The sequence below is a fragment of the Brassica napus genome, chromosome C2, assembly GCF_020379485.1.
Source record: "Brassica napus cultivar Da-Ae chromosome C2, Da-Ae, whole genome shotgun sequence".
NCBI lineage: Eukaryota > Viridiplantae > Streptophyta > Magnoliopsida > Brassicales > Brassicaceae > Brassica > Brassica napus.
This window is the reverse complement of record NC_063445.1, coordinates 20,839,301-20,857,527: the sequence shown is the minus strand read 5'-3', so window position 1 is coordinate 20,857,527 and position 18,227 is coordinate 20,839,301. Positions and strand designations below refer to the sequence as shown.

General features: G+C 35.2%; 1 protein-coding gene and 1 pseudogene across 1 annotated transcript; both read left to right on the top strand.

Moving 5' to 3' along the window:
- Nucleotides 1–603: 603 nt before the first annotated feature.
- On the top strand, nt 604–6,999 carry LOC106381157 (probable LRR receptor-like serine/threonine-protein kinase At1g56130). The gene is made up of 24 exons (XM_013821026.3): nt 604–902; nt 1,663–1,846; nt 1,936–2,007; nt 2,113–2,184; nt 2,263–2,334; nt 2,416–2,487; nt 2,555–2,626; nt 2,720–2,791; nt 2,884–2,955; nt 3,033–3,104; nt 3,176–3,247; nt 3,320–3,391; nt 3,477–3,542; nt 3,673–3,738; nt 3,861–3,905; nt 3,994–4,055; nt 4,131–4,507; nt 4,587–4,785; nt 4,858–5,016; nt 5,111–5,229; nt 5,305–5,515; nt 5,593–5,824; nt 6,123–6,273; nt 6,351–6,999. The coding sequence occupies exons 1-24, from the start codon at nt 782–784 to the stop codon at nt 6,696–6,698; spliced, it is 3,060 nt and encodes a 1,019-aa protein (XP_013676480.1). The 5' UTR covers nt 604–781; the 3' UTR covers nt 6,699–6,999.
- Nucleotides 7,000–9,501: 2,502 nt separating this feature from the next.
- Nucleotides 9,502–16,842, top strand: LOC106378026 (annotated as a pseudogene).
- Nucleotides 16,843–18,227: the final 1,385 nt, after the last annotated feature.

Here is an 18,227-nt window from a genome sequence, read left to right as displayed (position 1 = left end):
ATATTTTTAACTTTCTGTTTAATATTAAAACGACGTAAGAAATATACAGATGGTTTATATTGCGGTTCGACTGGCACTTCGAGGTTTGACCCGTGGGTTTTTGAGTTCGCGGATTAATTTGCAAAAAAAAACCACATTGAAAGTTTTTTTAGTTTTGATTTCTGTTAAATGACTTAACAGAAATATACAGATGGTTTATATTGCGGTTTGACTGGCACTTCGAGGTTTGATCCGTGGGTTTTTGAGTTTTGATTTCTGTTAAATGACTTAACAGAAATATACAGATGGTTTATATTGCGGTTTGACTGGCACTTCGAGGTTTGACCCGTGGGTTTTTGAGTTCGCAGATTAATTTAAAAAAAAAACTACATTAAAGGTTTTTTTGCAGAAAACCCTTTATTTTAATTAGGTGGCGGGTTTGACGGCTGCCCCCACCTTCGACCTCGCACAAAAAATGGTAAACAAAACATACTCTCATTATATAAATGTTTATATTCGTTAGTTGAAAATAATTAAATAATACCACTGTTCGTGTTTGTTATTGTCACCAAGGTCCACGGTAGTGCAGAGGCAGCCGCTAAGTCTTTGTTCCACGCATGTGAGCTACACACACGCCCACGCGCTTGACGAATGAGGAGGGACTAGTGTGTATCTTTAGATTATTAATCATATTAAATTAGCAAATTGATATTTTCAGTCTACATAAACACCATAGTCATTGTTTTCGAGCGATAAGTAATAAATACCTCAAGCTCTTTAGCATCTTCTTCTCCGGTCGACCATGCCTAGATTACGACGGTCTCCGTGTCTACTACTTGCTGTCTTGTTCTTGTGTATTCACGGTTTGGTTCACGTGGTCCGAGCTCAGAACCGAACCCGAGCCACTACTCATCCGGACGAAGGTCTGTCTTTTTGACTCGATTGGATTATATAGGCTGCACCTAAGTCTTTGGATCCTCATTGATAATATCATACGTGCTTCTTTACCGATTAGTTTCAACTAGTATCTGGCTTTAATGCAATCATGAGCTTATTTAGCATAATTATATAATACATTTATGAACTTAAAATCACTCTATACGTTTTTTTTTTTTTGCTAAAAATCATTCTATATGCTTTTTTATTGGTTATCATATGGTTTGGAACGGACGGAAAAAAAAACTCGCAAAATATATAAAAAAGTGGAAAATGTCAATGGAACTATATTTTAGTTATTTTTTTTGTTAACAGTATTATAAATTGATTTATGTATATAAAAGAGTAAAAATGTTTATTAAAAAGACAGATTTAATGAACATTAAGGAGGTGTTATTGGTTTATATATTTTGATTGATTTAAAAATCCATATAGTATTTATAAATCCAAGTAAAATATACAAATCCGGAGGTTTTCTCTCGGATTTGAGTCTTTGTATTTTTAACTAAAAAATCCAAACAAATCCATTCAAATCCATTATTAAATCAAATATATTAGTAAATCTGTACGATTGAATAACACTTGATTTGATATAAAATTTATGAATCATTAAACCAATAACACATGATTTTAATACAGATTTGAAAATCATAGAACCAATAACACTAGATTTAGTTAGGATTTTCAAATCTATTAAAATACAACAACCAATAATCCCTATTAAGTTAAGTAAATATAAATTGACAGCGCGTGCGTTGAACTCCATTTTCGCTACTTGGAAGATCCGAGCGTCGAATGAATGGAACATCAGCGGCGAGCTTTGCTCTGGCGCCGCCATAGACGGCGGTGTCTCCATCGACGATGGTGCTTACAACCCAATGATCAAATGCACGTGTACTTTCGCCAACTCCACCTGCCGCATCACCGCAGTGTAGAGCCTCTTTCCCCTCTTCGTGCACACCATCTGTTCGATGAATTCTCCCAGAGTGAATCACTAATTATGATTTTTTCTTTCCACAGGAAGGTTTATGCGATAGATGTTGTAGGAACTCTACCTGATGAGCTCTGGACTCTTGAATACCTCACGAATCTGTATGGTTTTAAGCACATGCATTTACAAGTTTTATATCATACACATCTTGAGACTCTGTGAAGCATCCAAAAGACCTAAAGATCACATCTTTACTCTTCTTACAGGAACTTGGGTCAAAACTTTCTGACGGGACCCTTGTCTCCTGCAATTGGGAATCTGACTCGAATGGAATGGATGTAAGGCTGTGAAACCCTGCGTCCTGTTGAATTTCTTTCACGTTCAATTAACAATGCTCAACTTTTTTTATCACGTAGGACATTTGGGATCAATGCGTTGTCTGGCCCTGTTCCCAAGGAGATTGGTTTGCTTACAAATCTAAAACTGCTGTAAGCTTTTGCGTGCTTCTTGTTTGCTTAAATATGGTGATGTTCTTTTCTTGATGGTTCCTTATACCTATATATTTGCAGTAGCATTAGTTCAAATAACTTTTCCGGTTCTATGCCAGCTGAAATTGGGAGTTGTACAAAGCTACAGCAAATGTGAGTGCATATGTCTAATGTTTTGTGTATTTACTTCTTGGTTATAATATAAAGTCATCTATTGCAGCTACATAGATAGTTCTGGTCTTAGCGGGGAAATACCTTTAGCATTTGCTAATCTTGTGGAGCTGCAACGAGTGTAAGCTATAGTAAATTCACATATTTACAAAAAAGATTAGTTTTGTTTTTGGGTCTTGGGGTGATTTTTTTACCCCCAAAAATGTTGTATCAGCTGGATGATGGATCTGGAAGTTACAGGTCGGATACCAGACTTTATTGGAAACTGGACCAAACTTACTGTCTTGTAAGAAGAAATCTAATTTACTGGAATGTTATATAAATGCTCGTGTTTTTATACTTTCTATATTAGTTTGAGTGGTCCGTATTTTATTGCAGGAGAATTGTCGGAACTGGTTTGAGTGGTCCGATACCGTCGTCATTTTCCAACTTAACTTCTTTGACAGAACTGTATGTGTTGCATTGTTGTCATAGCTCATTATTTGTCGCCCTTTCTCTTTCTCCACATATTCATATTCTCAATGTAGGAGGCTAGGAGATATATCCAATGGAAGCTCTACTCTTGAGTTCATCAAAGACATGAAATCTCTGAGTACATTGTAAGGCGGCCTTGATTAACGTTCCGTTTCTCTCCCCTCCGTGAATTTAACATTGATGATCTATGTCGCAGAGTATTGAGGAACAATAATCTCACGGGGGTAATACCATCTGATATTGGAGAGTACTCAAGCCTGCAACAAGTGTAAGTACATATGTTCGATGGACCTGTCTTTGCTGTTGAACAGGAATGGTTTAATTCATGTCTGTTTTTCAGTGATTTAAGCTTCAACAAACTACATGGACCAATACCGTCTTCACTTTTCAACTTAACTCGACTTACTCACTTGTAAGATGATATATTTTTTGTGTCTTTTGGGTCTTCTTTTGGTCCATTCAAATAATTGTGGGGAAATTTGTTGTCTATATATCAGGTTTTTAGGAAACAACACGTTGAATGGTTCCTTGCCCACTCAAAAGAGTCAGTCGTTAAGCAATATGTGAGTAACCAAAACCAACTTGTTTCATCTTATTCCTTAATATTTTAGAGGGTTTAACAGATCCTCCTGATACCGGCTTAAGTTTCATACTGGTTCTATAGACACTAATTATTGTTCTTTGTACTTATAGTGATGTGTCGTACAATAATGTGTCTGGAATTCTTCCTTCGTGGGTCAGCTTACCAAACTCGAAATTGTAAGTGAAAAGGCTATCTATCAACTTATAGTCACTATATTTTTCAATTCTCAGAAAATTCCTTATTTATATTCATATTTCAAGGGAATATATTAAAACAAAACTGTATATTATTTGTGCAGTAACCTAGTTGCTAACAACTTCACACTGGAAGGTCTTGACAACAGGTGATTTGATATGTTTCTCTTTTTTTATTTGCAATAGGATAAAAGACTTGCCATTTCTTTCTCAAGTCGTTTTTCTATTTGTTAAAAGGGTTTTATCAGGACTGAATTGTCTGCAAAAGAACTTCCCTTGCAATCGAGGCAAAGGAATCTGTAAGTGTAACAAAAACACATGAGCATTGATTGCAAATAAAAACACTCATATAAGATTGCTCTTTGGTGTCTTAGATTACAACTTTTCAATCAACTGCGGAGGACCGGATAAAAGGTCTGTTAGCAGGGCACTATTTGAGAAAGACGACGCGGATCTTGGACCATCTTCGTTTTTTGTGAATGCTGCTAGGAGATGGGCAGCTAGTAGCATTGGTCTTTTTGCCGGAAGTAGCAGTAATGCATATATAGCTTCTTCACTATCACAATTTACCAACACTTCAGACTCAGAGCTTTTTCAGACAGCAAGACTTTCTGCATCTTCCCTAAGGTATTATGGCCTGGGGCTCGAGAATGGAGGCTATACTGTAACACTTCAGTTTGCTGAAATACAAATGGAAGGTTCTAACTCTTGGAAAGGGGTTGGAAGACGACGGTTTGACATTTATGTCCAGGTCTGCACCACTTTATCAAGCTGTAGATAATCTTCCTCCGACACTGGTTCTTATGAACTGTAAAATGTATCTTTTTCAGGGAAGACTTGTGGAAAAGGATTTTGATGTACGCAGAACAGCTGGTGGCTCTACTAATAGGGCAGTTCATAGAGAATATAAAGCAAATGTGACAGAAAATTACCTCGAAGTTCATCTTTTCTGGGCTGGAAAAGGAACATGTTGTATTCCTATTCAGGGGGCTTATGGGCCTATAATATCGGCAGTCAGTGCAACGCCAGGTAACACACAATAGTGATTTTCACTCTCTAATGTGAGTAAATACCTAACAAGGGTTACATATTGCTGCTCAGATTTTAGACCAACTGTGGATAATAAGCCACCATCAAAGGGAAAGAACAAGACTGGTATTATTGTCGGTGTTATTGTTGGCTTAGGACTTTTGAGCATCCTTGTGGGTGTTGTTGTCTTCATCATACGAAAAAGAAGAAAGCCTTACACTGATGATGAAGGTATAGATGTTTTGGCTCTCTGTCACCATCAAACTTGAATATTCATCTTTCAGATTGCTTCATTTTGAGAACTGTTCTTTTTTTGTTCTTGCAGAGCTACTTAGTATGGAAATAAAGCCTTACACATTTACTTATTCGGAACTTAAAAGTGCAACTCAAGATTTCAATCTCTCGAACAAGCTTGGAGAGGGTGGATTTGGACCTGTTTATAAGGTAAGTCCCATACCAAAGTATCTGCATATACGTTGAAAGAAGAGTTTGTGTAATACCTTTTTATACATTCAACAGGGAAACCTCAAAGATGGAAGAGAGGTAGCTGTGAAGCTGTTGTCGGTTGGATCCAGGCAAGGGAAAGGACAATTTGTTGCAGAAATTGTAACAATTTCTACAGTTCTACATCGCAACTTAGTAACACTTTACGGGTGCTGCTTTGAAGGAGATCATCGTTTGCTCGTATATGAGTATCTCCCTAATGGAAGTCTCGATCAGGCACTATTTGGTAATGAACAAAGAGATGACATACGGATTCATGATTCTTTGCCAAGCTAAAATCACTCATTGATTTAATTGTTGTAGGGGAAAAGAGTTTGCATCTTGATTGGTCAACACGTTTCGAGATATGCTTAGGAGTAGCCAGAGGACTAGTCTATCTCCACGAGGAGGCGAGGGTTCGCATTGTACACAGGGATGTGAAGGCCAGCAACATTTTGCTAGACTCCGAACTGGTTCCAAAAGTTTCTGATTTTGGGCTGGCGAAACTATACCATGACAAGAAAACTCACATAAGTACCGGAGTTGCAGGGACCATGTAAGTCTCCCCATAACTCCCATTATTTTGGATGTTTTAACACATTTGAGTGTTGTTGTGATAGAGGCAGAAGGTTCAAATGGTAAAAGGTTATGGGCTCTTTACTAGATAAGTGCAAGTAACCATAGCTCATAATAAAAGTAACTATGGTTTAGTTATCTTTTATGCTTATCTTTATATATGAACTGGGGTTGGAGAGAGAGGGGCATCGAGAGTTTGAGTAAGCAAGTTGAGTATAGGTGATAGAACAGAGGAAGAGAGGTTGTAAACGTAGTGAGCTTTTGCTATGTCAATGCAGTGGATATCTTGCGCCAGAGTATGCAATGCGTGGACATTTAACGGAGAAAACAGATGTGTATGCATTTGGTGTTGTGGCTCTTGAGCTAGTTAGTGGAAGGCCAAACTCTGATGAGGTCTTAGATGACGATAAAAAGTATCTTCTTGAATGGGTACGTCCTCATTTTTGCTATAGTCATGAATGGTTTAACAAAGTCCAATGATCTTATGTGTATCTCTGGTGACACAGACATGGAATCTACACGAGAAAGGCCGTGAAGTTGAACTAATAGATGATAGGCTAAGTGAATTCAATGTTGAAGAAGTGAAACGAGTGATTGGCGTTGCTCTGTTATGCACACAAGCATCTCATTCCTTGAGACCACCAATGTCACGAGTGGTGGCTATGTTGTCGGGGGATGTTGAGGTCAGTCATGTCACTTCCAAGCCAGGCTACCTAACTGACTGGAGATATGATGATATCACCACTTCCTCTGGCTTTCAAACCAAAGAGACAGACACTTCTAGCTCCAAGATATCACCCGGAAACACTGACTCTCTTCCAATGCTTGGAGCCAAGATCAATGTTGGAAGATGACAATATCTCTTCTCTGTTGGCCATGGTGATGCTTCTATACGGGTTCAATATCTTCTTCCTTGATTGGAGAAACATATTTCATTTTTTTATTGGATAAATATTTTAGCTCTACTTTTTTTTCTCTAATGTGATATTTGTGTTGTGGTGAAGTTAAGATATATTTTGTTCTATGGGCCATTGAAAGAAAGAATGTATATTTGAGGTCCACTGTAAGTGAGAACTGTATACTTTATAGCTTACAAATCGTTGTCCATATGGATAAAGAACTTAAAATTAACTCAATGCAAGAATTCAGTGTCTATGAACTGTGCTCTGATTTTACCTTCTTAACTTTTAGAAACTCTAGAAACAAAACAGAAATGGATCTAGTTGATCAGTTTATCTAGGCAGACAATCTGGTGTCCTGTCATGTTTGGTTCGAGTTTTTGAAGGCATGATTTTTAATCCCATTCGGATACTTTAAAAGTTTGATTCGGTTTTATTTCGAATTTACTTGGATTCGGTTTGAGGTTAGTAAATTATATGAAAACTGGTTGCACCTCGAAAACTTTTGAGTTTGGTCCTAAACCAGATTTAAGTAACCCAAAAAAACTTGTTTCTTTTCTAAATATATCCACTTAACTTGAATGAATACTTTTATGACTTCGCTAATGACTGAAATCATTAGGTTAAAATATGAACTTGGTCGTATAAGAACTCTTGCAAACTAGTCATAACTATTAACGATAATTCATATACAAAACATTATGCTAACAATAAAGAAGTACAAAACTCAACTTAACAATAACAAACATAATTCTTAACGATAACTTATGTACAAAACATTATGCTAACAATAAAGACTAACAAATTTGGGTATAAAAAATAACCAACTAACAACAAACCACATATTAACACGAACACGAACCCAAGTAATGAGAATGTTGAGCTAAAACAGATCATACACAAGTTTCAAAATAAACTCCCAAACCTTGTAAACTACAAAGAAAGGAACACAAAACAAAGTGTATTGGTTCGAACAAAATTCAAAATGATTGTTTAACAAATCGAACTCGATAAACCCGAACTAAAAAATGCTCGACTAATTCATGATATTATATACATATCAAGTACAAAGAAGAATTATGAGTACATGTAAATGATTCCTTGAAGTCTCGGAAGGAGGAGATAGTTGGAATCCATAATTTTGTGTTTTCATTTTGAAGAATTGGAAAAACTATATAAGATCCTAAATTTAGGGTTTCAGATTTCTAAATCACCGAATGAATAGAAGAAATTAGAGTGAATATATGAGAATAACATTACAAAATGATATGTAGAAAGAATATCATGATTTATGGGACTGCTTTAATTGAGTTATGAGATGAAAAAAGTAATTTGAGTACAATATGAACTCGAATCATAAATATACTCGATCAGATTTCAAATATATACCGTACTGACCCGAACACCCATAATACCAATTCTAAAGATCTAATCAGTTTCTTAGCAAGATCCAAATCCGGCTCGTATCATTTTTATCGGATCGGGTTCGGATTATCGAGTTTGGTGTATTTGCTCATGACTAAATTAATATAATTTCATTAAAATTGTCTTTGCTAAAAACATGTTGCATAAAGAAAATTCTCCATTTGCATGAACAAAAGCAAAAAACATACAACTTACATATATGCAAAAAGGAACAAACAATAGCACAGATAAAAAAACTAATACTAAAGAATTGTATATACCAATCCCCCCCCCCTCCCCCCCCTTCCCCTCCAAAAAAAAATTAATCAGAGCTTCAAGGAAGCCCCTTTGGTCAAATGGTTTGACCAAGGTTTCATTAATGCTTCTATACAGGAGGTCTGAGTTTCAATTTCCGGAAAAGACGTAATTATGTGAACTAAAGAAGAAAAAGCTTATCAAGATATCTGTAGCATGGCGCAAGGAGTACCGTCAAGCATGGATCCCATATGGCGGCTCAGGTGATGTAGTTAGACGTGAATCCTCGTACGACAGGTAGAATTGTCGGCTGTAAAATCATCTGTAATATTTTTCATAGTTGTAATTATCCAGCGTTAAAAAAAACGTTTTTGTGACATTTCAAATAAAAGCTAAAGACAATTTTAAGTCTGCAAGAGCAAAGCAAATCGTTTCATCTCATATTGCTTCCGTCATCCTGGTATCAGCCGTTCGTTGACTTGCACCACCGTCGGTGAAGAAAAGGAAGAAATATATTATAGGATTTGAATGGGTAAGAATGATCAAAGTGTGATTAAAGTTGTTTTAATTGAATAAATGAATGAAGCAAAATTGAAGTTTTTGGGTTTGACTTTTCTCTATCGTTTATAGTTTGACAAAAGCATCGCAAGTAAGATGGTGAGATGAGAAGGAGAAAAGATGATCCAAAAAGAAAAATGAGAGATTGAAACGAAAGAGACAAAAATGAGATAAGAGGCTTTTTCATCTTTTAAAATGTCTAGATAGTTTGAAGTGTCTAATATTGAAAAGTAAAATTAGAAAATGTCTTAATGTATAATTTCTGTGTAATTTCTCTTAATTGTGTATTATCGAAATTAAAAGGCTAATGGTGGAAGTTGTAATAACTATGGCGGTGACTGATTGCACATTTTTGAAATGTCTACAGCTTTAAGAGTCAACATCAATCATGTTTTAAGATTCAACGAACGAGGCATTAATGTGTTTGCTTATGTTATAAATCAGATCAAATTAGCAAATTAATCTCTTCAAAAATCTACATATACACCATAGCCGTTGTGTTTTTGAACCAAAGTAAAACATCCAGCTCTTTAAGATCTTATTTCTCCTGTCGACGATGCCTAGATTACGACGGTCTTCGTGTCTACTACTCTCACTGTCTGGTTCTTGTGTATTCACGGTTCGGTTCACGTGGTTCGAGCTCAAAACCGAACCGGAGATACTACTCATCCGGACGAAGGTCTGTCTTTGATTTTATGTTTTAATTTTGCGTTGGATTTTATATAGTTGGCTAACTTAATTGTGCTAGCATAATGGGATACTAAACAATCAGTCTTTCGTGTTTTGTTTGAATCTGCATATTTTAAATCATTACTCTTCCTTAAATAGAAAACACGTACATATATCAGATATAGAGTAGTGCGTTGTATGAATTTTCTGAGGTTTTAATTTGAAATTATTCATTGAAGTGGACTAAACAGAAACCAAAATTTTAAATATTAAGTTACACAATATAAGAGATCTATCAAACATAATATGTAGTATATTATCTTTTTGTAATTCTCAATCTTTGAAGCTGCAAAATTTTGATAAGAAGATTCAAAATCTTTTCTTTTTAAATCTCGAATAAATAAGTTTGGTTCAAAACCAAACGTACACTTTTGCAAATATTTTTAAATCTTTATTCAAGTTAGTTTTTTATGTGTCAGCTCAGCATTGATATGTTGATAAAATTTTTGATAATACAATTAATATGTACATATTTTTATAATATGAAGCTTATTTTCAGAAATTGATCTAGCTGTTTTGAATTATCTTCATCAAGTATGACAAAAGTTACATAATCACTTCCATCATCTGCTACAAGTTTAATTCTGAATCTCAAAAAAGTTTATTTAAATTTTAAACTTTAATAAAGATGAATATTTATTTTTAATAACTATAAAAATTGTGAATATTATAAAGAAACTCCAACTGATTGTGATTTAAGACATTTTTGGCAATAAAGTGATAATTTTGATTTATCAATTTTGTTGAACAAATTGAACATGATATGTAATTCCTACCACTATATTAGTGATAGTTGCCGTACAAATAAATGTCTTATTCTGGAATTTATAAGTTTATAAAATGCTAGAAATAATTGTATGTCATAAGAACTTAATTTAGTATTTGATATGATAAAAATTGTTCATTAGATACAGTTATATTAAATGAGATGAAATCTCAAATACTATTAGTACAATGTCATGCTTTTGAAGTTTCATTATACTTTTTGAAGGATTTTCAATCATATCGTCAAAATTAATCCAACAGAAAAACATTATAGCTAAAATTAATAGAAACAAATTAAAAAAGAAAAGAAATTATTTTAACTAGTTAAGTTTAAATATTTGATAAACATTCAAACAATTAAAATAGTACATTTTCGAAGTTAGTAACAAAATCAAAATATAATTTAGTCTAAGAAGATGATGATAAATAAATTGCACTTTGATATGTCTTTATCAAAACATTTGTCATAATAAGAAAAATGTTCTTAGTTTTCACAGCAAGATGTTTATACTTGTTCATTCCATATTGTTCAATTTCCACTCTGTAAGAAAAATGTTATTAGTTTTCACAGCAAGAAAAATGGAATTTCATTTCCACTCTGTAACTGTATAAAACCAATTTTTTAAAAGAAAAAAAAGTAAAATAAAAACCGAAAGTGCATCAATTAAACATAGAGATATATGTGATAAATATAAAAGATGCAAAAAAAAATTAGTAAAATATAAAACGACAAATTTCCAAAATAGCACATTTCTAAGTTTATATCACAGAAATAGCACTCAAAAATTAAAATGACAAAAATAGCACATTTGTAAGTTTATCCTTTTAAAATTTTAATTTTTTTATTTTTCAAAATTTGAAATCTTATCCCAAAAACCTCATTTCTCAACTCTAAAACCTAAACCCTAAACCCTAAACTCTAAACCCTAAACCCTAAATCCTAAATCCTAAACCCCACGCTTTAACTCAAAATCCTAAGTTCGTGACTTTTATAAAACATTAACTTCTATTTTTTGTGCTAGAACAAAACAGCGCGTGCGTTGAACTCAATTTTCGCGACTTGGAAGATCAATGCGTCGAATGATTGGAACATCAGCGGCGAGCTTTGCTCCGGCGCCGCCGGAGACGGCGGTGTCTCCGTCGATGATCCTGCCCACAACCCTATAATCAAATGTGCGTGTACTTTCGCCAACTCCACCTGCCGCATCACCGCACTGTAGAGCCTCTTTCCCCTCTTCGTGCACACCATCTGTTCGATGCATTCTTCCTCAGAGAATCAGCAGATATGATTTAATGACTCTCAAACTTTGTTTTTTTTTTTTGTTCTTCACAGGAAGGTTTATTCAAAAGATATTGTAGGAACTATACCTGATGAGCTATGGACTTTGAAACACCTCACAAATCTGTATGGTTTATCAGAAACCTCACAAGTTCATATAATCAATTCTTGAGACTGTGTGATGCATACAAAAGACATCAAGATCACATCTTTACTCTTTTTTTACAGGAACTTGGGTCAAAACTTTCTGACAGGACCCTTGTCTCCTGCAATTGGGAACCTGACTCGAATGGAATGGATGTAAAGGCTGTGAAACCTTTCAACATTTTTCTTTCTTGCTCGTTCAGTTAACAGAGTTCAACTGTTTTATCACGTAGGACATTTGGGATCAATGCGTTGTCTGGCCCTGTTCCCAAGGAGATTGGTTTGCTTACCAATCTAAAAATGCTGTAAGCTTTGGTCCTTCTTGTTTCCTTAAATATGGTGATCTTCTCTTCTTGAGAGATGGTTCTTTATACTTATATGTGCAGTAGCATTGGTTCAAATAACTTTTCTGGTTCTATGCCAGCTGAAATTGGGAGTTGTACAAAGCTACAGGAAATGTGAGTGCATCTGTCCAATGTTTTGTGTATTTACTTCTTGGTTATAATATAAAGTCATCTATTGCAGCTACATAGATAGTTCTGGTCTTAGCGGGGAAATACCTTTAGCATTTGCTAATCTTGTGGAGCTGCAACGAGTGTAAGCTATAGTAAATTCACATATTTACAAAAAAGATTAGTTTTGTTTTTGGGTCTTGGGGTGATTTTTTTACCCCCAAAAATGTTGTATCAGCTGGATGATGGATCTGGAAGTTACAGGTCGGATACCAGACTTTATTGGAAACTGGACCAAACTTACTGTCTTGTAAGAAGAAATCTAATTTACTGGAATGTTATATAAATGCTCGTGTTTTTATACTTTCTATATTAGTTTGAGTGGTCCGTATTTTATTGCAGGAGAATTGTCGGAACTGGTTTGAGTGGTCCGATACCGTCGTCATTTTCCAACTTAACTTCTTTGACAGAACTGTATGTGTTGCATTGTTGTCATAGCTCATTATTTGTCGCCCTTTCTCTTTCTCCACATATTCATATTCTCAATGTAGGAGGCTAGGAGATATATCCAATGGAAGCTCTTCTCTTGAATTCATCAAAGACATGAAAAATCTAAGTAGATTGTAAGGCAGCATTGATTCGAGCTATACTCCTCCAATTCATGATCAGATAAACATACTGTTGATCTGCTTCTCTCCCTTCTGTGTATTTAACATTGATGATCTATGTGGCAGAGTATTGAGGAACAGCAATCTCACGGGGGAAATACCATCTGATATTGGAGAATACTCAAGCTTGCAAGAAGTGTAAGTACATATGTCGATGGAACTGTCTTTGCTGTGAAAAAAGTGATATGATTTGTGAAAGTCATGTCTGTTTTCCAGTGATTTAAGCTTCAACAAACTGCGTGGACCAATACCGTCTTCACTTTTCAATTTAACTGGACTTACTCACTTGTAAGATGAATCTTTTCTGCTTCTTTTGGGTCTTTGTGCATAGCCGTTTAAATAATTGTGGGGAAATTTGTTGTCTATATATCAGGTTTCTAGGAAACAACACGTTGAATGGTTCCTTACCCACTCAAAAGAGCCAGTCTTTGAGCAATATGTGAATAACCAAATCCTAATTGTTTCATCTTATCCCTTTATTTTTAGAGGTTTAACAGATCCTCCTGATATCCTCTTTGTACTTACAGAGATGTGTCGTACAATAATTTGTCTGGAAGTCTTCCTTCGTGGGTCAGCTTACCAAACTCGAATTTGTAAGTGAAAAGGCTATATCTCAACTTATAGGCACAATATTTTTCAATCTCAGAAATTTCCCTTATTTTTATTAACTAGGCTTATTTAGATAATCATATTCAGTCTTCTTCTGTGAAGGAAATATGTTTTATAATCATATCTTAAGTGAATAGTAAACAAAACTGTATATTATTTGTGCAGCAACCTAGTTGCTAACAGCTTTACACTGGAAGGTCTTGACAACAGGTGATTTTCTTACAAGTGTCTCTTTTTTATTTTGCAAAATCACTAATGACTTATAATTTATTTCTTAAATTATTTCTCTGTTCGTTAAAAGGGTTTTATCAGGACTGAACTGTCTGCAGAAGAACTTCCGTTGCAATGGAGGCAAAGGAATCTGTAAGTGTAACAAAAGCACATGAATATACCCTCATAACAGCTTTATACATAAACATTGATTGCAAGTAAAAGCACATGAATATAACCTTTGTGCAGTGAGCATTGATTTACACCATAACAGCTTTACGCATGAACATTGATTGCAAGTAAAAGCACACTCATATAAGATTTCTCTAATGATTGGTGTCTTAGATTACAACTTTTCAATCAACTGCGGAGGCCCGGATATAACGTCTGTTAGTGGGGCACTATATGACAAAGATGACGCGGATCTTGGACCATCTTCGTTTTTCGTGAATGCTGCTAGGAGATGGGCAGTTAGTAGCATTGGTCTCTTTGCCGGAAGTAGCAATAATAGATATATAGAAACTTTACTATCACAATTTACCAACACTTCAGACTCAGAGCTTTTTCAGACAGCAAGACTTTCTCCATCTTCCATAAGATATTATGGTCTGGAGCTTGAAAATGGAGTCTATAACGTCACACTTCAGTTTGCTGAAATACAAATGACAAGTTCTAACTCTTGGACAGGGCTTGGAAGACGAAGATTTGATATTTATGTCCAGGTCTCCACCACTTTATCAAGCTGTAGATAATCTTCCTCCGACATTGGTTCTAATGAAAATTCTTTTACAGGGAAGACTTGTGGAAAAGGATTTTGATGTACGCAGAACAGCTGGTGGCTTCACTGATAGGGCAGTTCGTAGAGAATATAAAGCAAATGTGACAGAAAATTACATCGAAGTTCATCTTTTCTGGGCTGGAAAAGGAACATGTTGTATTCCTGATCAGGGGACTTATGGGCCAATAATATTGGCAGTCAGTGCAGCGGCAGGTAACACACAATAGTGATTTTCACTGTCTCTGATGCGAGTAAATACCTAAGTAATTGTTACATATTGCTGCTCAGATTTTACACCAACTGTGGGTAATAAGCCACCATCAAAGAGAAATAATAGGACTGGTGTCATTGTTGGCGTAGGACTTTTTAGCTTCCTTGCGGGCGTTGTTATCTTCATCATACGAAAAAGAAGAAAGCCATACACTGATGATGAAGGTAATAAGAACTGTTTTTTTTTTCTTCTTCTTGCAGAGCTACTTAGTATGGCCCTTTGTCAAAATCAAACTTGGATATCATCTTTCAGATTGCTTCGTTTTAGAACTTTTTTTTCTTCTTGCAGAACTGCTTAGTATGGAAATAAAGCCTTACACATTTACTTACTCAGAACTTAAAAGTGCAACTCAAGACTTCAATCTCTCAAACAAGCTCGGAGAGGGTGGATTTGGGCCTGTTTATAAGGCAAGACCCGTACCAAAGTATCTGGATATACGTTGAAGAACAGTATGTGTAATACCTTTTGTATAACACATTCAACAGGGAAACCTCAAAGATGGAAGAGAGGTAGCTGTGAAGTTGTTGTCTGTTGAATCTCGGCAAGGGAAAGGACAATTTGTTGCAGAAATTGTAACAATTTCTACAGTTCTACATCGCAACCTTGTGACACTTTACGGCTGCTGCTTTGAAGGAGATCATCGTTTGCTCGTGTATGAGTATCTCCCTAATGGAAGTCTCGACCAGGAACTATTTGGTAATGAACAGACATAACATACATGCTTCTGCCAAGCTAAAATCACTCATAGTTTACTTGTGATTGATGCAGGGGAAAGGAGTTTACATCTGGATTGGTCAACACGTTTCGAGATATGCTTAGGAGTAGCCAGAGGACTAGTCTATCTCCACGAGGAGGCTAGGGTTCGCATTGTACACAGGGATGTGAAGGCCAGCAACATTTTGCTAGACTCCGAACTGGTCCCAAAAGTTTCTGATTTTGGGCTGGCGAAACTGTACCATGGCAAGAAAACTCACATAAGTACCGGAGTTGCAGGGACCATGTAAGTTTCCCCAAAAACCTGACAACCTTAGCTCTGCGTTTGGTTTCAACATTATTTTGGATTTATAACACTTTTAAGTGGTGTTGCTATATCAATGCAGTGGATATCTTGCGCCAGAGTATGCAATGCGTGGTCATCTGACAGAGAAAACAGATGTGTATGCCTTTGGTGTTGTGGCTCTTGAGTTAGTTAGTGGAAGGCCAAACTCTGATGAGATCTTAGATGATGAGAAAAAATATCTTCTTGAATGGGTACGTCCTCACTCACTTGTTATAACTGAGTGTAACGAAATCTAAGGATCCTTTTTGTATCTCTGCTGAAACAGGCATGGAATCTACACGAGAAAGGTCGTGAAGTCGAACTAATAGATGATAGGCTCAGTGAATTCAATGTGGAAGAAGTGAAACGAGTGATTGGCGTTGCTCTGCTATGCACACAAGCATCTCATTCCTTGAGACCACCAATGTCACGAGTGGTAGCCATGTTGTCAGGAGATGTTGAGGTCAGTGATGTCACTTCTAAGCCAGGCTACCTAACCGATTGGAGATTTGATGACATCACCAGAGATGTTGAGGTCAGTCATGTCACTTTCGAGCCAGGCTACCTAACCGACTGGAGGTTTGATGACATCACCACTTCTTCTCTCAGTAGTTTTCAAACCACAGAGACAAACACTTCTGGCTCCAAGATTTCACCCCGTAAAGCCGACTCTGAGCCGATGCTTGGAGCCCAAGATCAGTTTTGGAAGAGAACAGTATCTCTTCTCTGATAGCCATAGTGATGTTTGTATATACTAAGGATCAATATATGTCTTCTTCTTTGATTGTAGAATACATGTTTCATTATTTGATTGAATAAACATTTTAGCTCTTAGTTTTGTGTAATGAGACATTTGTGGGTGGTGAGGTTTTAGACATATGTAGTTGAACCCTCACCGGTTTAATTTTACTGGTAAGAATTAGTTGGACCGAACCGAATCCGAAGATGAGGATCCTGCCGTCGAGTTGTCAGTGTCGTCCGAGTTGTATTTGTCTGAAAGCAGTCTGACTTTGGATAAATATACTCAAAGAGCCAGCTCAACTGTTTATGATTAAAAAGCACGTGCATTTAATTTTTTTGTTATCCTTTCTTTTTCGTTTTTGTTATGTTTTGTAGGATTCAAACCTGCTTTTTTAATTGGAAATATCTACGTAATCTCATTGGATGACTTTTTATATGTGAATTTCAGTTACTGTATATTCTTGACTTTTATGTGTGTTCCTAGTTAATTATTTACTTTGTAAATTTTCTAGTTGCTTTAAAATATTCGAAATTTCAGGCATTGTGTTAGTAATATTGATAAATTATATATTACTAGGTATGGACCCGTGCGTTGCACGGGTTTTGTTTGATTTTTAATTTTATGAAAACATATAAAGAATGACAATTTTTTTACATCAATTTTAGAATATATGTATATGTTATGGACACATTTTTGAATATAAATTTGTTTTCTACATAATTTTTGATGTTTGTCTTTCGTGTTTTACAATAGTTAATTATTTTTTTTTGTTTTTTATAAATAGTTCACCTTTTAATGATGAGACTATGTCGTCTGTTTTGAAATAATCATGTTCAAGTTCAACTCAGATCGTATTTTGGAATGATGCAAGGCTATATTAATTGTAATTTGGAATGATTTTAAAAGAATTTTTAGAACTTATTTTTATTATATTAATTTAAAGTAAACGTCTTCGTATGTTGCTATGAAACAGAGATTAAAATAGGGTTAGGCAAAAAAGCCGAATCCGAAAAACTGAACCATACCCGTTCCAAAAAAGTAGTACCGAACCGGAACCAAAATTGAATAAATATCCGAACGGGTTCAAAATTTGGTATCTAGAGAACCGAAACCGAACCCGACCCGAATCAAAGTATTTCGAATATCCGAATATATCGAAAATAGATTTATATACCTAAATATATTAATTATTTTTAGATTTAATGTATATTAAAAACATCCAAAATATATAAGATACTCTTAAGGCGTGTAAAATACTTGAAAATATAAACAAATAGTCAAAACTAAATGTCTAAGATAACTAAAATATACTGAAAACACCAAAAAATACTTAAAAATTCTATTGATTCTCTATCAAAATATTCAAACCAAACCAATTTATATGTTAATTTTAGGTGTTTTGACATATGTTATTCAAATTTATATGTAATATATTATTTTATTTATAGATTTTGAGAAATTTAAAGTATATAATGAATTTTAAAATTTTATAAATTATTTAAATGGGTTATCCGATCCGAACTGAACCTACTTAGATCCAAATCGAACCCGAATGGGTATCCGAACGCCCGCCCCTAGATT

Excerpts from the sequence above, each read along its gene's own strand:
- LOC106381157 (XM_013821026.3), top strand. The coding sequence starts at position 782 with ATGCCTAGATTACGACGGTCTCCGTGTCTACTACTTGCTGTCTTGTTC. Across the intron at positions 3,739-3,860 it reads AGCTTACCAAACTCGAAATT|TAACCTAGTTGCTAACAACT; the intron begins GTAAGTGAAAAG and ends TTATTTGTGCAG. Across the intron at positions 5,825-6,122 it reads ACCGGAGTTGCAGGGACCAT|TGGATATCTTGCGCCAGAGT; the intron begins GTAAGTCTCCCC and ends ATGTCAATGCAG.